Raw genomic sequence first — 24884 nt, forward strand, 5'->3', positions numbered from 1 at the left:
TATATCATAGGCACACAGAAATTTTCTGAAAGAATGCATAAAACCTGTTAATGAACATTCCTTCTGCAGAATTATTTATTGAGGGAACCAGTTTTCATTACCTACTGTACTGAACAATTTGAATATTTAATCATGAGCATGTGCTTTCTTTGTAATAATATCAGTTCTTCAGAGAACTAGCTTTTAGCAGCTAAGATTCTAAAGTTTCAATTGTATTAAGATATGAATGCAAATCCTTTAGAACATCTCTATCTTCTAAGAATATTTAAAAATCTAATTTCAAAACAGGTCTTTCTTTCTAAAACTCTAAGAAAATCAAAACAGTGACTGCATTGTATCTCGACTCATTTCTCCTGGTCCTAGATTCTAGTAACTTATAAAGTATGGAGATTCGTCCCATCAACTTCACTTTGTAACAACTGAGATGGCTTCACCCTGTTTGTAGTATCATAGAGTGGATTGCTCTTCTCCGTATAGCTGGCATAGGGCTGCATTTCATCCTAAGAAAAATATTAAAATCAAAATTAATTCAAAAAAGCCAAAAGTCATTACAGAAACTACCTATGTTTTTGTTATAGGTGCCCATAGCTTTAGTATCTACCAATAGGGTTTATATTTGTGTCTCTGGGCTTATCTGAACATAGATCAAGACTTTTTAAATTTTTTTATTAAAATATTTATTTATTACATAAATCTTGGTGTCAGATGATAAAGGTTGGGTGAAGGTAGGAATGGAGAAGAAAGAAGTGCTATGCGAAGTATTTCATAGGAGAGCATCAAAGACTTAGTAAACTACTGGTTATAAGAGATTAAGGAGCCCTAGCCAGTTTGGCTCAATGGATAGAGCATCAGCCTGTGGACCAAAGGATCCCAGGTTTGATCCCAGTCAAGGGCTCATACCTTGTGCAAGCTCCTCCCAGCCCCGGGCCCTGGTTGGGCTTGTGCAGGAGGCAACCAATCGATGTGTTTCTCTCAGATCAATGTTTCTCTCTGTCTTTCCCTCTATTTCACTCTCCCTAAAAAATCAATGGAAAAATATCCTCAGGTGAGGATTAAAAAACAAACAAACAAAAAGAGGTTAAGGAGTAAGAGAGGTTTTATGCTTGGGCTAGAGGGAAATGATGATGGTATTAAAAAAGGGAAGACAAGAATTAGAGAGATGGTTTCACTGGGAGGAAACGCCAATTCAGTTTCTCCACAGATTACAGTCCAAACGAAGCAAACATTAAAGTGTTTTGTAAGATTCAGTTCATGAAATGAAAATATGGATTTAGGGTGGTATATACATAGTACTTGGTAAATAATTAATAAAATAAATACACTTCACTATTAGCATTATAAAATCAGAATTTTTGCTTTTCAACTAAAACACTAATATTGATGCAAATTACAAATTATGTGGATAGATTTTCAAACTACAAGGTTTAAAATTTGCAAATATTCTATTAAATCTTATATTACCTCCTCAACACCTGGAGTAGGTTCTGTTTTTTTCAATTTATATTTTCTGTAAAAATAAAAATAAGTTGGAGTAAATTACAATAAATGTTATCATTTAGATTGAAAATGAAAACACAAAATAGTGTACTATTGACAATTATGGTTCATTTTGATAGAAGCGATACTAAATCAGAAATGAACATTCAGAAATGAGTGAAGAATGCTGCTTGTAGTAAATACACCCAAACAAGATAATTCTGGATTTGGGAAAAGGGAGTGAAATTATGCAACAGCAGTTTGTTGTAATAGAATATATGTGACACCTCCTCTTTGGTACATGAAATGAATTACGGTAATTCTTTTCCCAAGTAGTAAATTTGCATGCACAATCTCTCCCAAAGCCCTGCCCCAAAAGGCCTAATTCACTATGCTTGCATGCCTAGGTAAACCAGCAAATCCTTCTCATCATTCAGAATAGTCCAAGTCTAACACATTCAGAATATGGAATAAATGATGTTAACATCTTAATTTTATCCTCTTCCTGATCCCCTCCTAGCCCAATAAAGCTGAAGAAGAAAAAACATCAGTCAATACCTGCAGCCAATGATTTTCAAAAGCCAAACGAATCCCACGATGATCAAGATAATAATAGGAAGGATGCTAACTAGAATAATTAAGGTTTTTGATGTTTTGGCACCTGTATATATAGACACAAAAATACATGCTGTAATATTATTCAGCATTTTAAAAATGAGCTATTAAGGCATGAAAAGACATGAAGGAATCTTAACTGCATATTACTAAGTGCAATACGCCAACCTGAAAAGGCCACTCTGATATGATTCCAACCATATCTGGAAAAGGCAAAACTATGGAGCCAGTAAAAAGATCAGGGGTTGCTAGAGGTTAGGGTGAAGAGGGAACTGGATAGGTGGAGCACAGAGGATTGTTAAGGCAGTGAAACTGCTCTGTATGGTACTGCAATGGTGAATACATGTCATTCATACATTTGTTAAAACTCATTGAATGTACACCTAGACTAAACCCTCATGTAAACTACAGACTTTGGGTGACAATGATGTGTTACTGTAGCTTCATCTTTTATAACAAGTGTACCACTGCAGTGTGTGGGTGTAGATAGGGGGCATGCTGTGCATGTGTTGCGGCAGGAGGTATATAGGAACTCAGTACTTTCCACTCAATTTTGCTATGAACCTTAAACTACTCTAAAAAATAAAAATTGATTAAAATAAAGTTCCTATACATATATTTGTTTCAAGGATGCTGCACTGTACATAAAATACATTTCTGTGTTTTTATTTTAAACACTTCTGACCCATTAATCATTAATAATTGTTAAAGTTGTTTTATCAATTAAGACTTTAGGGTTTCTAGTAAGACATCATCTTATGTCAGGATTTGTGAATGGTGAATTCTATAGCAGAAATGTAAAATGTTGATCTCTGTGTTATAATAATAGCAGTGTTTCTCATCTGCAAGATTCAGAAATAAACAGGAAGTTGTAATGAAGGTAGTTGGAAAAATAACCCTAATTTTGAAGTCACCTTTCTATTAGGGCATTGAGACTAAAATGAATGTAGGGTAGCAACTTTAAGTTGTGTATTAACTGTTGGCAGCAATACACTGCTCAATCTGACAGAGGACAAGTCAACAAAGGAATTGCCAGGCAGTGGTTTTAAGACTGTGCTCCTGGCGTTCCATGAATGGGATGGGGGCAGCAGAGGAAGGTGAAGTGAGGGCTGAGTAGGCTGGCGTCCCTCCCTCTACCTTCTTTTAACTGTTTGTTGTTTTTATTTATTTATTTATTTATTTATTTATTTATTTATTTATGTACTTACTTATTTATTTATTTATTTATTAAATTGATTGGGGTGAGTTTGGTCAACATGAACAGATAGGTTTCATGTGTGGATTTCTATGTTACAAGATGTTTGTTTTAAAACACTAATTTCTCAGTATTTCATTAGAAAAAGAAACATTTGGTTTTACAGTTTAAAATAACATTGTTTTGAAACCCTCTCTTTTCACTGCACTCTCTTTCACTGGAAGTGTACCAGGAGAAACTGAAGGTCCCCCAGCAGGGAAGATGCAGGAGATCCCTGCATGGTGTGGGAGTGGCCTAGCCGGGCCCCTTCAATTCTGAGATTCTATAAATACGACATCATATTGTACTAGTGGATGGTTGTACATCATTAATAAACAGGGTGCAGTTACTCTTCTCAGTAAATACTGTAAACTCCTTAAAATAAAAAACAAATCGCACTTTAAGAATGGATATTGAGCCAAAACCGGTTTGGCTCAGTGGATAGAGCGTCGGCCTGCGGACTGAAGGGTCCCGGGTTCGATTCCGGTCGAGGGCATGTACCTTGGTTGCGGGCACATCCCCAGTAGGGGGCGTGCAGGAGGCAGCTGATCGATGTTTCTCTCTCATCGATGTTTCTAGCTCTCTATCCCTCTCCCTTCCTCTCTGTAAAATATCAATAAAATATATTTAAAAAAAAAAAAAGAATGGATATTGAGAAGTGGCAGTTCAAACACATGGGTTTGTCACATCTCCCTTCTTAAAACTTATTAATATATCAGTAAAGAAATTTTTAAAAGTATACATTGCAAAGACAATGAAAACACGGATGAAGTCAAGAGCAGATGACCGATATCAAATTGTTTTTAGATTTTTAAAAAGTAAACAGAAGAATGGCAAATAATTCAGAGTAAAGTAAGTAATAACCCTAGTGCTCATAGAACTTCAGGAAAAATTCTAAAATAGGAAGGACTAAATATAGAGGAAAGGTTTGGGGAAGTGTGGGCTAAAAGTTGGAGGCTTCTTTGAAAGTCTGCATTGAGAACAGGTAGCAACCAAGTCTCCTCCCACCCTGTGCAGCAGGTCACTACACTTTCCCCCATCAGCAAAGAACAGAAGTTTTACCCAGAGAAGATGAACTGGTGAGACTCCAGAGTCAAGGATCCAAACATAATGGAGGGTGGAGATGAGGTGCCAGACTGCAGAGAGTTATTAAAGAGAAGTCACTCAGTCACTCACACACACACACGCACACACACACACACACACACACACACACACACACAACTCTTCTTCCCTGCTCCCAGAAAACTGACAGCAGTCAGGGTTATCCCTCTGAAACAAGAGACTGGAGTTATTTTCTGCAGAACCCGAATAGCCTCAGAGAAAAGACCTTCAGCTAACTAAGGAATCCCCAATATAAAAAAAAAAAAAATTCATTTACCAGCTTTCAACCTATTGAAATGAACTATTTGACAAGCTCAGCCACAGAGAGCAGAGCTTCCAATCAGCTCACTTTTGAATGCATGCTTTGAAATGAATAGACAGTGAAGAATTACCAGAGAGTTAAGGAATGCCTCACGTGTGAAAGAAAGAGATTAAAACTAGCAAATGTCTGGAAGGGAGAAGGAACTCAGGTTAAACAGACACGGATGTGGCGGAGGATCCAGGGAAAGAGAGCGTCCAGGACAATAGCTGTGCAGCAGGTCTAGTGGCCAATCGGGCCAAATTAGAACAAGAGCATGTAAAGCCTCAAGAAGAGATGCCTCAAGAAAAACTGGGACTGATGGACTACCTAATAAATCAAAAAAAGAAAGTATGAGTTTATTTCTTGACTTAGCACTTAACAAAGTTACATATTCAAAATAATGTAAACTATGGCTATTTAATTTAACCAAAATTGCAATATATTCATGCTATAAAAGATGAGGGAAGGAAGGTAAAGTGGTCACATAATGTCTAAATTTTATATTTTAAAAAATATCAGTAGGGGCACATTACTTAGAAAAATGAAGTTAAAACAAAAACAAAACACCTAAAGATTTTAATGTACTTGCTTCTACGTAACTGAGTGAGGATGGAGAGGTAAAGGTGGAGAGTCATAGATGTGCAATAATATAATTTAAAAATTCTAGAAAGAGCCCAGAGAAGAAAATTCTACCACGCTAAAATTTTGTGAAGAAAAGTTATGGGTGACTTTATCTTTCTAGTAAAAGTATAAGCTTTTGTTTAAGATTATAATTTGTCCCTCTACTATAAACATAGATATTCTTTTAAAAGTACACTATTCAAGCCAATTTACTACTAGATAGAAGTGAACATTAAATTTTTTTATTTTAATTATTAAAGAACATAACTCATTCTTTTAAAATATGGCTTCTTACAAGAAATTTCTGTATTATTCTCCTAGATATCCCGCTTACTTGGTGTAAGAGAAGGAGATAACACAGAAAGTGGAGGGAACATCCTTGAGAGAAATTCTCTGCACACTCTTTTTCCTTCTTACCACAACTCCTCTGAAAGAATGGAAAATCAAACACAAAACTAGAGTTACTTACTTTGATTCAGCTCTATGGACAGACTCCAGTTGCCAGACTCATGGGAGACAGAGCAGGACACAATAGACACATTGCTTTCTGCCCAATGGCACGTGCTCTGGACAGTCACTATGCCATTGCCCCAATCTTTGTGCTCAGGGACACAATCGCCTGCTGGGGTCCAGGAGATCCGGGCAGCCGGCCTCCCTGCAACCGCCTTGCACACCGCAGTTCTATTCTCACTTTGAAACAGAGTCACCTCAGGGGCCACTGCAGAGATGAAGAAGTAAATGCTTTAGTCCTAAAACATTAGACATGGAATTTAGAGAGGAATTCCTTTAAGTCCCAAATCTGGTTATCTGAAACACCACAGTGTATAATTTTCCTTACCTAACACTCGGAGGTGATATTCATACTGGAAATTCCCATCAGGTGTTGCCACTATACACCTGTAATACCCTTCATGAGTGATGGCCACTGGGTCAATCTGAAGGACAGGAATCTGGTCAGGTCTGTCGGGCCAGGTCATTCTCTCGTCAGTGCAGTTTGTTTCTGTGGTCTTATTTGTGTCTCTCCTGTGAGTTCTGATGCAGAAAGGCTTGTCTCCAAGGGTTATTTCCCATGTTGTTAAAAGCACATTTGTCAACAGGATAGGAGGGCAAGAGAGCACAGCCTTTGTATCCACCAGTGCAGGCAGGGTAGTATTAACTGGACACACACACACACACACACACACACACACACACACACACACACGAAGAATAAAAAAGAAAAGAAGAAAAGCTTGGTAAGAACTTCATGTGTTATATTTTCCACAACATATTACATAAAGTTGTATTAGCCCATTACTTGGCTGGTGGTTTTATTCCAAAAATATGAGACTTAAAGAATTAAACATTCACAAGATGTATATACCATGTTAAACCTAATTCAAAGATTAACTCATTTTCTCCTATATTATGTTATTAGGTAAACAGTGTATATTACATGTGTGAGAAAATTTTTAAGTATTTTGAAATTAATTCAGAAGTTTCAATATCTATGAAAAAAAACACAAGAAAATGCAATTCTCAACTAAAAGAGAAAGACAATGAATCTTTTGGTCAGAGACTATTATATTTATTTTATACCTCATGCTCCTTGGGGTAGAAAATTGAATAATTAGTGATGTGGTTGTATTCTTCTAAGTTTTATGAGAGATAATAAATCAGTAATATCAAATCTAAATGCCTATCCCCAAGGGTGACACTTCAGACAAAAATAAATATGAAAAGTAAGTGTTATAAAAAATAACTAAGATGGCATTCGATTTAAGCAAGCTAGAAATTTGAAGTTTCTTTTTTTTGAGAATCAGAAAGCAAATTCAACAAACCCTTCCTTCCTTCCTTCCTTCCTTCCTTCCTTCCTTCCTTCCTTCCTTCCTTCCTTCTTTCCTTTCTTCCTTTCTTCCTTCCTTCCTTCTTTCCTTCCTTCCTTCCTTCCTTCCTCCCTCCCTCCCTCACTTCCTTCCTTCCTCCCTCCCTTCCTCCCTTTCTTCCTTCCTTCCCTCCTTCCTCCCTTTCTTCCTTTCTTTTTTCCTTCTTTCCTTCCTTCCTTCTTTCCTTCCTTCCTTCCTTCCTCCCTTCCTTCTAATTGCACACACTCTCAAAGAGATCAACTATAAATTTTTTCACAGATTTTGTTGCCATATAATAACTCTAATTATGAGGATTAAATATAGAAATTGACTTCTTTTGTTCATTTTTTAAAGTAAAAAGTCCTGCAATCTACAAGTGTTTTCCAACATGGAAGCTCACATTTTTCCCATAAATTGACATAATGTGTCCATGACTGGTAGTCGTTTGCTGAGAGGTGACTAGGTGTACCTGTTACAGCTCACCTGTAACAGAAGTGTCAGGAATTTCATCACTTTAACATGAGCTGTATGGTGGGGCAAAATTTTTATGAGTGAAGCTTGCTTCTGCTAACTTCTGCGTTAATCTCTCTCCTCTGTTGGTGCCACCTGCCTCTTCTGTGAAGTACTCAAACCTTTGAATTTCTCAGCCAAATAAAGATCACTTAACTAGATGAGGAAAAGGGGGATTTTAAAGCAGATCTGAGAGGCAGTTAAATATGGAATTTAAAAAGATATTTATTTCAGTCCCAAATCTGGTTATCTGAAACACCACAATGTATAATGTTTCTTACCTAACACATGGCTTGTTGGGAACCACTAGAGTTAGATGTGGGTAAGCTACATGTGCACAAGGGAAAGATGCTGAAGATAAAAATAGAAAGAAAAGAGACTGCTGAGGACGCAAGTTTGAAGGCTCTCAGGAGTTTGAAATTTAGTTTGTAAACACTATAAGGCTTAATGTTTTTGCCTAATATTTATCCTCAAGATCTGACTATTTTTTCAAAGAAAGTACTAGGTAATCATATAAACATATGAATTTTAACAGGGCCAAGTATCCGAAGTATTAACTCCAATGGCAAGAAATCTAAGCATGGTAAGTATTCTATGTTCTTTCACCTTCCTCCATTATATAACTTTCAATCAATCGCCCTCTCCTTTATAATGATAGTTCTAACTCAGTGGGTTTGGCACCTGTCTACCACTATTATTCTCCATTCACTCCTATAATCAGCTAGGATGATTTCACCTCCTACTTCATTAGGGAGAGAGAGGGTAGATTCCCATATTTATCCCAGAACCAACTTTCATATCTCATCTTTTCTGAATCCTTTGTCTATAAATATCTCCCAGTCTTACCCAACTACTATCCCCTAGTTTAAGTCTCCATCACCATTCATCCAGATACTGCAAAAGTATCCTAATTGTATCTCTGTCTCAAAACACTCCTGTCTTCAATTCATACCTTACAATGCAACCAGGTACATCATTCTATAACACAGATCTGATTCACTCAACTCTGAGACCCTTCAGAGATCTCTCACTGCCTGAAGAAAACATTTAAATGCCTTTGTGTGGCTTTGAAAGCCCTCTTTTTCAAAATGACTCACCTTCCAATCAATCACTCCCTACATTGCTCCCCCACTTCAGAAAAAAAATACCAAGCACAATTGCATTTCTGTGTCTTTCCTCACACGTTTTTGTGGTCTGGCATGCCCTACACAACATTCTTTGTCTATTATAATACTCCTTACTCTAGTGTTTCTCTTCAGAATGTGTAGATCTTTTGACTTTTTTATTATAATACTCCTCTTCCTTTAAGACCCAGTTCCTGTGATACATCCCCTGTGAAGCCTTCTCTGAGCCTTGGTGCTCACAGCTCCCTCCTCTAGACTCCTGGCACACTTGATATGACAGCTGTGCCCATGTCTGTGTGACCCCATAAAACTGAGCTCCCTGGGGGCTCTCTCATAGTGTTACTTAACTTGCTCATCCTTGTGTTCCCTGTAAAGCCCTAGACCAGTAGTTCTCAACCTTTCTAATGCCGTGACCCTTTAATACAGTTCCTCATGTTGTGGTGACCCCCAACCATAAAATTATTTTCGTTGCTACTTCATAACTGTAATTTTGCTACTGTTAATGCATCATAATGTAAATATCTGTATTTTCCAATGGTCTTAGGCGACCCTGCTAGCGGTTCTCAACCTGTTGGTCACGACCCACAGGTTGAGAACCGCTGCTGTAGAGCCTAAGACCATCGGAAAACACAGATATTTACATTATGATGCATTAACAGTAGCAAAATTACAGTTATGAAGTAGCAACGAAAATAATTTTATGGTTGGGGGTCACCACAACATGAGGAACTGTATTAAAGGGTCGCGGCATTAGAAAGGTTGAGACCAATGCCTGATAGAGAAAGCTCCACAATTTTCAAATGGAATTAAATTGCTTTGGGGGCAGAGGGGCAGAGGGGCAGCGTCATTCAGGATCCCTCACCCCACAGCATTGAGATCACCATATTCTTCAGCTAGGAAAAGGCTGGCCCTCAGACCATACCATCAGCTATGTTTCTAAGGAAGCTCAACACTCCATTTCTTCAGTACGGGCCTCTAGAGAAAAAAAAAAAAGTATATTACCTTCTGTAGGAGGTGTTACCAGTAAACGGTTCTGCTTTCTGTCCACAAATGAAACTAGAAAAAATATTTAGAAAAAAAAAGGAAATCAATTTTAGGTACTTAAATCAAGTGGGAGACACTATTCTCCACAAAATCTTATTATATAAAACATGTTTGTAAACAATCAGTTAACCATAGTAAATTACATTGAAAGCCTTGTAAAACAAATTAGAGTTATTTCATCATTAAATGGGAAAATATGTTAACATTTGTAAGCTCTTAATGAATGATTTCCCATTTATGGGACACCTTCTTTTTTACTTGATTAGTATTTTATATGAGGTAACCCTGCCTTCACCCTTTGCTTAGCCACAATGAATTGGCCCAGCATGGGCATTACACATGAGCTGGGATGATTACAATCCTTTCCCCAGATGCACCCCTGACTAAAGTTGTTTGGTCCAGTGGTAGGTACCTCACCCAGCTGGATAAATAAGAGTACTTTCTTGAGAATTATGGAACCAGAACTGAGAAGAATAGTTCATTCTTCTTCCTTTCCCATTTTTCCTACTCTGGTGGTTAACTTGGCTGGGCCACAGTTCCAAGATATTGAGTAAAACATTATTCTAGATCAAGCATGTCAAACTCGAAGGCTAACACGGGCCAAATAAACGAGGCATGCAGCCACAGGCCGCAAGTTTGTCATGCTTGTTCTAGATGTTTCTGTGAAGACATTTGTAGATGAGATTGACATTTAAGTCAGTAGACATTGAGTAAAACAAATTAATCTCCATAATGTTGGTGGGCCTCATCCAATCAGTTGAAGGAAGGCATTACTAAAAAAAAAAAAAAAAAAAAAAAAAAAGAAAAACCTGACCTCCTGGGAAAGGGAATTATGCCAGCAGACTGCCTTCAGACTTAAACTGCAACTCTTTCCTGGGTATCCAGGCTGCTGGTCCATCCTGCAGATTTTGGACTTGGCAAGCTTCTATAATTATGTGAGCCAATTCCTTAAAATAAATCTTTCTTTCTCTCTTTCCACATTCCCTCGTACACATCACACACACACACACACACACACACACACACACACACACAATCCTATTGTTCTGTTTCTCTGAGAAACCCTGACTAATACATCTATCTTGGAAAAAAGAAGACAGAAGCCAAGTTGGGGGTGTGGGAAGAGAGAGAGACAGAGACAGAGACAGTCTTCAGCTAGCTTAAACTTCTAATTCCATAGTTCCAAGATCCCCGTGCATTTCTTTCCTTGGGTTTACAGTTTCTGACAATTGAAGTAGTCCTAATTTATTTCAAGTTTGATTTCTGAAAAACTTCTGTTTTGTAGTATTTAAAAAAAAACAATGAAGATTTTAAAAATATTTCTTATGTTTTAAGGGCCTAAAAAAGTGCTTTCTGTGAGTTTAACCACTCAATAAGCATTTATCTGATCTCTGCTTATAAAAATACTAGAGTCCTGGTGCACAACATTCATGCACTGGAGGGCTGGGGGGTCCCTCAGCCTGGCCTGTGCCCTCTTGCAGTCTGGGACCCCTCTCTCTTTATGGCCCACCTGCAGCGGAGGCAGGAGAGGCTCCCGCCACTGCCACTTCGCTTGCCAGCCATGAGACCTGCTTCTGGCTAAGCAGTGCTCCCTCTGTGGAAGCTCACTGACCACCAGGGGGCAGCTCCTGCATTGAGCTTCTGCCCCCTGGTGGTCAGTGTGCATCATAGCAACCGGTCATTCTGCCATTTGGTCAATTTGCATATTAGGGTTTTATTATATAAGACTAGAGGCCTGGTGCACAAAATTTGTTGATTGGGGGGCAGTCCCTCAGGCTGGCCTGCACCCTCTCCAATCCAGGACCCCTCGGGGGATGTCCAACTGCCTCTCACAATCTGGGACCGCTGGCTCCTAACCACTCGCCTGACTGCCTGCCTGATCACCCTAACCCCTCTGCCTACCTGCCTGCCTGATTGCCCCTAACCACCTCTGCCTGCCTGATCACCCCTAATCACCTCTGCCTGCCTGCCTGATCACCCCTTACTGCTCCCCTACCAGCCTGATTGCTCCTGACTGCTCCCTTGCTGGCCTGATCACCCCTAACTGCCTCTGCCTTGCCCTGCACCTGGGACCCAGGATTCCCTCCTCCAGCCAGTTGCAGGCACCCAGAACCTAGGCTTCCCTCCCTCTGGCTGGCCGCAGGCACCCAGGATGCAGGCCGGCTTCACCCGGCTGGCCGCAGCCACAGGGGACCGTGGGCTGGTGGCTTCGCCCAGTCTGGAGTCTCAGAGACTGGTGCCTGGGACCGTGGGGTGGGTGGCTTGTCCCTCTCCCAGGCCACAGGTGCAAACACAGCTGCTGACACCCAGGACCAGGGGGCAGGCAGCTGGTCCCTCTCCTGGGCCGCAGCCCCAGCCACTGACACTCGGGACTGTGAGGCAGGCCATTTGTCCCTCTTTCAGGCCGCAGCCTTTCTGGTCCCCATTCCTCTCTCTTGAGCTCATTTGTGCCTGGCTGGTCCCCATTCCTCTCTCCCCAGTGTTGAGTGTCACAGCATGACAGCGTGAGGGCATGACAACCATTTGCATATTAGCTCTTTATTATATAGGATACTCTTGCTCCCCATTCTAATTTTGCAACCAGATCTACCACATTTAAAAATAAACAAAGAAATTCAGTAAAGATCTTAGAAATGAGCAGCAAACAGGCATCTGAAATAATTTGGCTTTCGTAGACAGCTGTAATTGTCTTGGGATGAAGGCAGGCTATTATTGAGATTCTATTATATTTAGTTTATATTAGGCTCAAGAATCTACTCCAGAAACAGATAAGAAGTCAGAGCTGACCTCAGAGAGCTTATCCAAATCAAGCTATGACTTAGATATTCTAACTTCTAGAGCACTAAAATTCATAGCATGAACTATAGCTTAGCCTTCCAGACCTCTCCCATCCTACCACACCCAGCTTCCAAGGGTTCTGGAGTCTGTCATTTTCTTCCATTGTCAAATTCACCACCAGCCAAGACTGTGTGTTTGTAATGGAAGAAAATTTAGAATGTAGGTAGTTTGAATATGGTTTGTTGGAGTTGCCATTTGGAAGCATCAAGAGGAAAATTTAAAGTTTTATTGGGAATAAGGGGTGTAAGTAAGGTGGGGTAAAATAAGTATCTGCAGACATTTCCATAAAGGGCAAGAAGTAAACATTTGAGGCTTTGTGGTTCATACAGTCTCTACTGAAGTATTCATCTCTGCTGTTGCCTCAAGAAAGCAGCCACATATAATACTTAAACAAATGGGTGCGGCCTTGTTCCAATAAAGTTTTATTTATATGTTTTATTGGTAATAAATGCTTATTTTTTTAATTTAAAATACTTAATGTTGACATAATTGAAAGTGTGTCCCTTTCCCCCACCCTTTGTGACTGGTTGGATTTTGCCCATAGTTGGGCCATACATAGTTTGCTGACTCTTGATTTGAAGTATGGTGTTTTGTTTGTTCTAATTTCTTACATATGCCACAATTTAAAACAATAAACATCTATTGAGTATTCTATTTTCGTCTGCTTATTTTGTCTTTTAAAAATAAACTAAATTCTACTAACAACTGCAAGTTCTCCCTCAAATTAAATAAATTTTCTATTCTGTTTTTACCATAACTAGCAATTTTCCTTCCTTCCTTCCTTCCTTCTCCCCTTCCTTCCCTTACCCTAAGTGAAGTGTGCCAAGTGTCAAGAGCATCCAATAGGATTCTCACACAAAAAAACCTACAATGTGCCCTGCTCCATTCCCAGCTAAGGTAGCTGTCTGGTCACCAAGAGATGGCAGCCAGGATAGACAAAGGTTACTATAATAGATGAGGGCTTTCTCTTGTGGCATTTGGACTCTGAAGCCCTGAGACCTGCTCTCTGTTTTAAAGGCATAAGCTCTTGTCAATGGAAAGTTTAAAAACTCAGCCCTGATTGATATTTTTAAAAGGATATTTAAAGGCTTTCCTTCTATCCTTTGGATTTTTCTTCATATGCCCCATAGAAATTGTTATTTTAGAGACAAAGCAAATATTTTCCATGCTCTGAACTGTTAAGTTATTGGCACTTAATTGGATTCTCATTTTGGCAAACTTGTCTGGGAATATTAGCAATTTGGCCACATTAGTTATTAGCAGATGTAACTAAATAAGAGTCCAGAAACTAACAGGAGTGTTAGAAGAGCCTGGTCTTGGTGGTGTTTTCAAAATTGTGTTGAAGTCTTTAAGCATTTTGTGTCTCAATGATCTCCCAGGGGGCTGGAATGTGGACAACATCTTCTGCTTAATAAAGTTTTCCAGTGAATGGAGACCCATGGGGAAATCTGTCTCCTACAATCAAGCAAAAATCCACCTCCTTCCAAAGAATACCCTGAGAAGAAAAATCAATAAATTATCCTTGCAACTTCTCATACCAGAGATAAAACTCATAAGTTAAAATGTACTCTTAAGTGGGCAAAAATTGTTATTTTTAGAAGAGAGAAAAAAATCATGCTTATTTTCACAAATGTTCCTCTGATTATTTTTATAATAGTGGATATGCTTTTTAAACATCATTAGTTGTTAATACAGGAGTCCTTTAGTTTTGTGGTCTCATTCGGCAGCTAGTTGCTATAGATACCAATTTCATATCAAATATCATGACTTCATTGAAAATAGAAAGTGTCCTTCTTGTTTAAAGATTTGTAGAGTACCGAAGTAGTATAACAAACATTCAAAGTTTCTGATCAGTGCTCCTGTGTTCTTTCTTTAATTTCTTCATATGAAACTAAAATTTCATTTATAATAAAAGGCTAATATGCAAATCAACCAAATGGCAGAACAACCAGTCACTATGATGCACACTGACCACCATGGGGCATATGCTCAAAGCAGGAGCTTCCCCCAGTGGTCAGTGCCAGAAGCCCGGCTCATGGCTAGCCACAGTGGCAGTGGTGGGAGCCTCTCCCACCTTCGTGGCAGTGCTAAGTATGTCTGACTGCCCTACAGGGAGCGGGCCTAAGTCATCAGTCAGACATCCCCCGAGGGCTCCTGGACTGCAAGAGGGCACAGGCTGGGCTGAGGGACCACCCCCCCACACACAAGTGCTAGAATATCATGCACTGGGCCTCTAGTAGTTTTATATTATTAACATCAGAAGTCTAATTAATAGTTCATCTCATGGTAAAATTTTGTAACATGTAATGAACCTAAAGCAGAAATATTTTAGTACAAAAAATTAAAATTTAAGAGCTATCAAGACTATATTATAAAATTTCCAAAAGCCTCCTAATATTTAAATCAAAAAAGGGGGGATAGTAGAAGAATATCATGTAAGGAAAAATATCCTGTAAGTAAATTACATCTAGAAAATTTTTACTTTAGAAAATTAACTTTCATTTGTAATGCTAATAGCAAGACACCCATGAAAAATACACATGGTGTCTAAACAAGCCAAAGGAAAATTGTTTGGGCAAAAATGAAAAAGGATCCCAAGTCAAATTTATAGAAAAGATTCCTTTATTAACTTTTGGTTGAGAATATGTTTGTATATTTTCAGAAAACACCTCCAAGACCATGTGGAATCCTGCAACAGAGAGGAATTGACAGGACTGCTCCAGCCATGAAGACAGAAGAGAAACAGTCCAGAGATGGAAGACGCTGACGACGCCTTGCCATACTAGCAGTCAGCAGCTGTGCATCGCGGCAGGTTGCCCAGGACCAAACCAGAGAGGGTCGGACCTGCATTACCACCATTTGTCCACCATCCAGAACTGAAATATCATTGCTGATATGTACACATAAGGAACTGTTTGACATTGAAATTGGGACTCAAAAGAACTGTCGGCCCAGAAAGAAACTTACTACAGACTGATTCATTTGCCTCTCAGCATAACCATTATTGCTTGTCTCATTTTCAGTTCTTATAAGTGTATTTCTAGTATCACATGATCTCACTCATCTAGGGGAAATAATGAACAACATAAACTGATGAACAAAAACAGACCCGGAGACAGGGAAGCATCGATGAAACTGTCAAACCTCAGAGGGAAGGTAGAGGAGGGTGGGGGTAAGGGGGGGAGATCAACCAAAGGACTTGAATGCATGCATATAAGCCTAACCAGTGGTCACGGACAACAAGGGGGTGGGGGCATGCGTGGGGTGGGGTTTGGGATGGGAATGGGGGGATGAGAACAAATATGCAATACCTTAATCAATAAAGAAATTAATTTAAAAAAAGAAGTCTAATTAACTCTTTCACCCTGTACCTGTATATGGACAGAAACAGTATGAATTGTGTTTCTTAAAACATATTTATAGGGGTTGGGAGAGTGGGGAGAGATTAATCAGGGAATTTATATGCATACTAGAGGCCCAATGCACGAAATTCATGCAAGAGTAACACTTCCTTCCTCCGGCTGCAGCATCAGCTTTCCTCTGGCACCCAGGCCCCAGGCTTTCCTCCAGCACCCGGGACCCGGGCTTCCCTTGCAGCCCCAGCTTCGTCTGGAAGGTCATCTGGAAGGATGTCCAGAAGGATGTTCAGTCTAACTAACATATTACACTTTTATTATTATAGCTATGCATAGCCCATGGACACAGATAGTGTGGTGAAGGCTTGGGAGGGGTGGGTGAAGGGTGGAGGTGGTCAATGGGGAGAAAAAACAAAGGGCTATCTGTAATACTTTCAACAATAAAGATAAATTTTAAAAATAATAATAATAAAACATATTTATAGTAGAAAGGTAACTTCATTACTCATTATATTCATTTCTTTGGCTGCCTTAATATATATAACTGCAAATTTGATCACTTAAAACAAGAGAAATGTATCTCTCATATTTCTGGAAGCCAGAAGTCTGATATCCTTCCTTGCTTCTTTCAGGTTTTGGTCACTGCCAAAAATCTTTGGTGTTCTTGGCTTGTAGATGGATTATTTCAGCTTCTACCTCCATCTTGATAACCTTCTTCTCTGTGTCTTCTCTTCAAAGGACACTGGCCATTGGATTTAGGGCCCACTCTAATTCAGAATGATAACATCTCAAAAGCCTTAACCTAATTACTTCATCAAAAATTATTTTTCCAAATACAGTGACATTCAAAAGTTTCAGATAGATATATCTTGGGGGAGGGGGGGGGCACCGTTTAACCCACTACATTCATGCATTATCCCCACCCCTGAAATTTATAGTTATATAATTATTTTATTTACTTTATTCTGTAGTTGATTATAAATATAGTTTATTCTGTAATTTTTCTAGATAGTGAATAATTGAGTATAATTTATGAAGGTATTTTTTAAATCCAAGAATGTATTTTGAAATCATTGGAATTATTTTTCTATGAAATGCTTAATGCAACATATCACAAAAGTAACATTTTAAAATACATACAAGGAGAGGAGGGGGAAGATGGCTGCCGACGGGAAGGTAGACTGCAAGATAGTGTGTGAGTGAGAAAACAAAGGGAGTGCGTGGTCGCACCAGGAGTGTTTGTTGGTGAGTTGAGAGACAGCTATACTCCAGGAGACTGTAGGGGACTGTCGGACGGGGCTCCCCTGACTGGGCAGCCCCCACTGCTGCTGGGTTCCCTCCCGGATTGACTGGCTCAGACGTGGAGACCACTCCATCTTGAAGGAAAAGTGGATGCTATCAGAAGCCTGAAAAGCCTGGGGAATCTACAACCAAACAGCTGCGAACCTGAGAATACCAGTTCCTAAGTGGCGCAAGCACGCGGATTCAGAGGAGCTCTACATTCCACCACGGAAAGGTCAGATTTCGCCTGGGATAAAGTGAGGTCTCTGCTCCCAGCAGGAGAGAGAAATGCGTACGTGGGAGCTGGAGAACCTGGTGAAGTCTGCGCCTAGAAAAATCCGTGGCTGTAGGAGTTGGCATGGTCCATGAATGTGGAAAGGGGTCCGCAGACCTGCTAACAGAAGGGAACTCTAAAAAGCAGCCCATTTTTATCTGGGTGCAAAAGGCAGCCTAAAAATTTTAAAAGTGTGCTGCCTGCATAGACCCAAGTGGAAAAAAGACTGCACAGACTTGTGTGCAGCCCCGGAGTTTGCACACTTAACTCTGGCTCTTTTTTTTTTTTTTTTCTTCCTCTTCAAATCCCTGCTTCTGATTACTAAGCCCAATACATAGGATCACCCAATTGGAGACACTCTAAGAGACTGCAAGGGAAAGTTGTTTTTCTGGAACCTGGGGATCAGAGCAGGGAATACCATCAGAGAACCAGCTCTGGGGCAACCCACTCCCCCAAACCAGTATTAAGTGCCACAGGGAAAACACTAGCTAGAGAGGATCTATAGACCTGGAGGTCAATCCAGAAACAATGCCACCCAGGGGTTGAATCACAAATTGACTCTTGTGTAAATACAAATAAACTGCCTGCTTAAAAATCAGGACTGGCTTACAACACTAAGGAGCAGTGAAAGCAGGGAACTTCAATACTGTCCTGACTAGGAAACAGGCGTGCCAAACAGAACAGTAGAGAAACTGAATGACCTTCACTACTATACATTTTTATTTTTATTTTTTTCATCATTTACTTAAGAAACTAATTTTTTTTCTTTTTTTCTCACTTGATTTTACCTTTTAAATTATTACATTTTTATTTTCAATCAGTATTATTACTACTACTATTTTACCTTTTTTTTTTTAAAGTGTCACTTTATTTTCTCTCTATTTTACTTTGGGATTAGTGTTCTATATTTTATTTTCATCTTTCCTTTAGCATCATTTTACTCTATCTCAACTTTACCTTTACGCCATAACTCTCTTCCTCACTTTTCTCCTTTTGTTGTCCTGTTTCTCTTACCCTATGCCTGCTTTAGATTTTTCCTATTCCTTCTTTTTACCCCCTGTTAAAATTTCACTCTACTTATATATCTAATTTCTAATCCCCTGCTCAAAGTACATACACACCTCTCTCTTCTCTTTCTTCACTACCCAAATTTTTTTTCTCTCTCTGTCCTTTTGTTGTTGTTTGCTTGATTGTTGATTACATAGATTTTTTTATGCTTGTTTGTGAGATTGTTTTGCTTTTTCTTTTGTTTTTTTGTTTGTTTTGTTTTTGTTTGTTTTTGGCTTCTGTTATCCCTCACCTCACTTGATATTAGTTGTTGTTTGTAGTTTACATTCATCTCCAGGTACTTCTTAGTGGCATGTGTTGGATTACTGGCTGTTCTATTGGAGTTTTCACCCCATATATATAGTTTTTCCCCTCTTCTTTCTTATTCTCTCTCTCTCTCTTTTTTCTTTTCCTTTTCCCAATTTCATTTTTCCACTCCTTTTTTTTTTCTCTTCTATCTTTCTTGTCCTCTAACTCGCCTTTCTCTAGTGGTAACCTTTATTTGGGGTTATTAATATCGTGAATACATTTGTGTTCAGTGCCTTGTTGTGTTGTATTTTGTGCCCTTAAATCAATGCAGGAGAGAGAGAAGTACAAGACCAGACACCCGGAGAAAAGAGAACATGGGGAGACAAAGAAACAGCCCACATATGAAAGAAAAGCAGGCATCACCAGAAAAGGAAGTAAAAAAAATGGAGGCAAGCAACCTATCAGAGAAAGAATTCAGAGAAATGGTCATAAGGTGGATGAAAAGAATGGAAGACAAATTCAACAATATGTGTAAGAACCAAGAGGAAATGAGGAAGAATCAAGAAGAAATGAAAAATGACATTGCAGCTGTAAAGAACTCAATAGAAAGCATCAAGAGTAGACTAGAAGAAGCAGAGGACCGCATCAGTGAGCTAGAAGACAAGGTAGGAAAAAATACCCAAGTAGAGCAGCTTCTAGAAAAAAAAATTAAAAAGCAGGAGGAGAGCCTAAGGGAACTTTGGGACAACATGAAACAAAACAACATCTGCATAATAGGGGTGCCAGAAGGAGAGGAAACTGAGCAAGGAATAGAAAACCTGTTTGAAGAAATAATGACAGAAAACTTCCCTAATATAGGGAAGAAAAAACCCACACAAATCCAAGAAGCTCACAGAGTTACAAGCAAAATGAACCCCAAAAGACTGATGCCAAGGCACATTATAATTAAACTGGCAAACACCAACAACAAAGTAAGAGTCTTAAAAGTGACCAGAGAGAGGCAGAAAGTTACCTACAAAGGATCCCTCATCAGACTAGTGACTGATTTCTCAACAGAAACACATCAGGCCAGAAGGGAATGGAATGAAATATACAAAGTCATGCAAAGGAAGGGTCTGAATCCAAGAATACTGTACCCAACAAGGCTATCAATCAAAATTGAAGGTGAAATCAGGAGCTTCACAGACAAAAAAGGACTAAAGGAGTTTATTACCACCAAACCAGCAATGCAAGAAATGCTAAAGGGTCTGCTGTAAAAAAAAAATCATATATATATATATATATATATACATATATATATATATATATATATATGAAGCAAAGAAGGAACACAGGGGTAAAGAAAAAAATGGCGACAAATAAGTACCTATCAATAATAACTTTAAATGTAAATGGATTAAATGCCCCAATCAAAAGACACAGGGTTACAGATTGATAAGAAAACATGACCCATATATCTGCTGTCTACAAGAAACTCACCTCATAGAAATAGACGCACACAGACTGAGGTTGAAGAGATGGAAAAAGATTTTTCAGGTGAATGGAAATGAAAAAAAGCAGGGGTAGCAATACTTATATCTGACAAATTAGATCTCAAAGTGAAGGACATAAAAAGAGATAAGGAAGGCCACTTCATAAGACTAAAAGGAGCAATCCAACAGGAAGAAATAACTCTGATAAACCTATACGCACCCAATACAGGAGCACCCAAATACATAAAAAAACTCCTGGAAGATATCAAGGGAAAGGTTTACAGCAATACAATCATAGTAGGAGACTTTAATACCCCACTATCACCATTGGACAAATCCTCTAAACAAAAAATCAGTAAAGAAACATCAATCCTAAATGACTCACTAGACTAGATGGAATTAATTGACATTTTCAGAACATTTCACCCCAAAGCCACAGAATATACATTCTTCTCAAGTGCACATGGGTCATTTTCAAAGATAGACCATATATTGGGTCACAGGCAAAGTCTCTTCAAATTCAAGAAGATAGAAATCATATCAAGCATCTTCTCAGATCACAGTGGTATAAAACTGGAAATCAACTACAATAAAAACAATCCAAAAAAATCAAACACATGGAGACTAAACAGCATGCTATTAAAGAATGACTGGGTTACCAGACAGATCAAAGAAGAAATAAAAAACATCATGGCAACAAATGACAATGAAAACACAACAATCTAAAATTTATGGGACACAGCGAAAGCAGTCTTGAAAGGGAATTCAAAGTTCTACAAGCCTACTGCAAAAAACAAGAAAGAATGGCAATAAATTACCTAACCCTACAACTCAAAGAGTTAGAAAGAGAGCAACAAGAAAAGTTCAGTGTAAGCAGAAGGAAGGAAATAATAAAGATCAGAGTGGAGATAAACAGCATAGAGTCCAAAAAAAAACAATACAAAAGATCAATGAAATCAAGAGCTGGTTCTTTGAAAGGATAAACAGGATTGACGAACCTCTAGCCAGGCTCACCAAGAAGCAAAGAGAGAGGACCCAAATAAACAAAATCAGAGATGAAAGAGGAGAAATAACAATAGACCCCACAGAAATACAAAGGATTGTTAAAAAATACTATGAACAACTCTATTCCAACAAACTGGACAACCTGGAGGAAATGAACATATTCCTAGAAAAATACAACTTTCCAAAACTCAATCAGGAAGAATTTAAACATCTCAACAGGCCAATAACTATGAAAGAAATTGAAGCAGTCATCAAAAAACTTCCAGCAAACAAAAGCCCGGGGCCAGATGGCTTCACAGGGGAGTTTTACCAAACATTCAAAGAAGAACTAAAAGCTATCATCCTCAGACTATTCCAAAAAATTCAAGAGGAAGGAACACTTCCAAGCTCATTCTATGAAGCCAGCATCACCCTAATACCAAAACCAGATAAAGACAACACAATGAAAGAGAATTATAGGCCAATATCCCTCATGAACATAGATGCCAAAATCCTTAACAAAATTCTAGCAAATCGGATCGAGCACTACATCAGAAAGATCATATGCCATGACCAAGTAGGATTTATCCCAGGGATGCAAGGATGGTACAATATCCACAAATCAATAAACGTGATACATCACATAAACAAATTGAGAAATAAAAATCACATAGTCATATCAATTGATGCAGAAAAAGGATTTGACAAAATCCAACACCCTTTCTTGATGAAAACTCTCAACAAGGTGGGAATAGGGAGTATCATACCTCAACATAATAAAAGCGATATATGATAAACCCAACCAACATCATACTCAATGGGCAAAAACTAAAACCATTTCCCCTAAGAACAGGAACAAGACAGGGATGCCCACTCTCACCACACCTGTTTGACATAGTACTGGAAGTATTAGCCATTGCAATTAGACAAGAAGAAGAAATAAAAGGCATCCAAATTGGAAAAGAAGAAGTAAAGCTGTCCTTATTTGCTGATGATATAATATTGTACATAAAAAACCTGAAAGACTCCATCAAAAAAATAACAGACTTAATAAATGAATTTGGCAATGTAGCAGGATACAAAATTAATGCCAAGAAATCCATGGCATTTCTATACACCAACAGTGAACTTACTGAAAGAGAGATTAAAAAAGCAATCCCATTTACCATCGCACCAAAAAAATTAAGATACCTAGGAATAAACTTAACTAAGGAGGTAAAAGACCTATAGGCGGAAAACTACAGGACATTGAAAAAAGAGATAGAAGAAGACATAAACAGATGGAAGAACATACCATGTTCATGGATTGGTAGAATCAACATCATTAAAATGTCCATACTACCCAAAGCAATCTATAGATTCAATGCACTCCCCATTAAATTACCAATGGCATATTTCATAGACCTAGGAAGAACTCTCCAAAAATTCATCTGGAATAAAAAAAGACCCCAAATAGCCACAAAAATCCTGAGAAAGAAGAACAAAGTAGGTGGGATCTCAATACCAGATTTCAAGCTGTATTACAAGGCCACAGTTCTCAAAACAGCCTGGTACTGGCACAAGAACAGACATATAGACCAATGGAATAGAATAGAGAACCCAGATATCGACCCAAACCACTATGCTCAATTAATATTTGACAAAGGAGGCATGAACATACAATGGAGTGAAGACAGTCTCTTCAATAAATGGTGTTGGGAAAATTGGACAGATACATGCAAAACAATGAAACTAGATCACCAACTTACACCATACACAAAAATAAACTCAAAATGGATAAAGTATTTAAACATAAGACGGGAAACCATAAAAATACTAGAGGAATCCACAGGCAGAGAAATCTCAGACATATGCCGAAGCAATTTCTTCACCGATACCACTCCTAGGGCAATGGAAGCTAAAGAGAAAATAAACAAATGGGACTACATCAAAATAAAAAGCTTTTGTACAGCAAAAGAAACCATCAATGAAACAACAAGAAAGCCCACTGTATGGGAGAACATATTTGCAAATGTTATCACTGATAAAGGTTTAATCTCCAACATCTACAGGGAATTTATACAACTTAATAAAAGGAAGATAAATGATCCAATAAAAAAATGGGCAACGGACCTAAATAGAATCTTTTCGAAAGAAGACAGAAGGAAGGCCAAGAGACACATGAAAACATGCTCAAAGTCACTAATTATCTGAGAGATGCAAATCAAAACGACAATGCAGTACCATCTCACACCTGTCAAAATGGCAATCATCAATAAATCAACAAACAACAAGTGCTGGTGAGGATGCGGAGAAAAGGAACCCTCGTGCACTGCTGGTGGGAATGCAGACTTGTGCAGCCACTGTGGGGAACAGTATGGTGTTTCCTCAAAAAACTAAAAATGGAACTCCCATTTGACCCAGTGATTTCACTTTTAGGAATATATCCCAAGAAACTAGAAACACCAATCAGAAAGGATATATGCACTCCTATGTTCACAGCAGCACAATTTACCATAGCTAAGATTTGGAAACCGCCTAAATGCCCATCAGCAGATGAGTGGATTAGAAAACTATGGTACATCTACACAATGGAATACTACACTGCTATAAAAAAGAAGGAGTTCTTACCATTTGCAGCAGCATGGATGGACCTGGAGAACATTATGTTAAGTGAAATAAGCCAGGCAATGAAAGAAAAATACCACATGATCTCACTCATTTATGGAAAATAAAGAACATTATAACCTGATGAACAAAAAGAGAAATACAGAGGAAATAAAGCACTGAACAGACTATCAAATTACAGTGGGAAGGCTGGGGAGTATTGGGGATGAGGGGTAAGAGATCAACCAAAGTACTTGTATGCATGCATATTAGCACAACCAATGGACACAAGACACTGGGGCGGGGGGTGGTGGGATGAGGGCATGCGACAAGGGGTAGGGGAGGCTGGGGGAAGATCAATAGGGAAAAAAAGGAGATATATGTACTACTATATGTAATACTTTAAGCGATAAAAAAAGAGAAAATCCTGTCTAAATACCTGAAAAAAATTAAATTAAATTAAATATATACAAGGAAAAAGTTAACTATAATGGTAAACAAAAGTTTGGGAGACTGTAGGGCTGGGTAGGGGGTACAGAAAATAAATTAATAATATCTACTAAGACCTATTTTTTAAAGTTTCTTATGTTTTAAAAATTGAATGACAAATATTTTGGAAATTGTTTTTGTTTAGTGATCACATTCTTGAAATAGTAGTAAATAAGCATAGAAATAAATTTCAGAATGAAAAATTTACCAACAATCTTAAACATAAGCAGTATTTTTTTAATCCTTACTGGAGGATATGTATTTTTTACTTTATTAGAGAGAAAGGAAGGGAGAAAGAGAGAAACATCAGTGTGAGAGAGACACATCCCGTACACACCCCGATGAGATCAAACCGCAACCTAGACATGTGACCTGACAAGAATCAAACCCTCAACCTTTTGATATACAGGATGATGCTCCAAGCAATTGAACCAC

At 38.5% G+C, this 24884-nt stretch overlaps 1 protein-coding gene across 1 annotated transcript in view; it reads right to left on the reverse strand.

The window, feature by feature from the left end:
- Positions 1 to 374: 374 nt before the first annotated feature.
- Positions 375 to 24884, reverse strand: part of CD200R1 (CD200 receptor 1) — a gene marked incomplete at both ends in the record, with an annotated part of 40737 nt that continues 16227 nt past the window's right edge. Inside the window, 6 exons of the mRNA XM_080654686.1 lie at positions 375 to 500; positions 1462 to 1507; positions 2035 to 2137; positions 5821 to 6069; positions 6190 to 6507; positions 9832 to 9885. Coding sequence (XP_080510812.1) covers positions 375 to 500; positions 1462 to 1507; positions 2035 to 2137; positions 5821 to 6069; positions 6190 to 6507; positions 9832 to 9885 — 896 coding nt within the window. The remainder of the gene's footprint in view (positions 501 to 1461; positions 1508 to 2034; positions 2138 to 5820; positions 6070 to 6189; positions 6508 to 9831; positions 9886 to 24884) is intronic.

This window comes from Plecotus auritus (genome assembly GCF_963455305.1).
Source record: "Plecotus auritus genome assembly, chromosome: 2".
NCBI lineage: Eukaryota > Metazoa > Chordata > Mammalia > Chiroptera > Vespertilionidae > Plecotus > Plecotus auritus.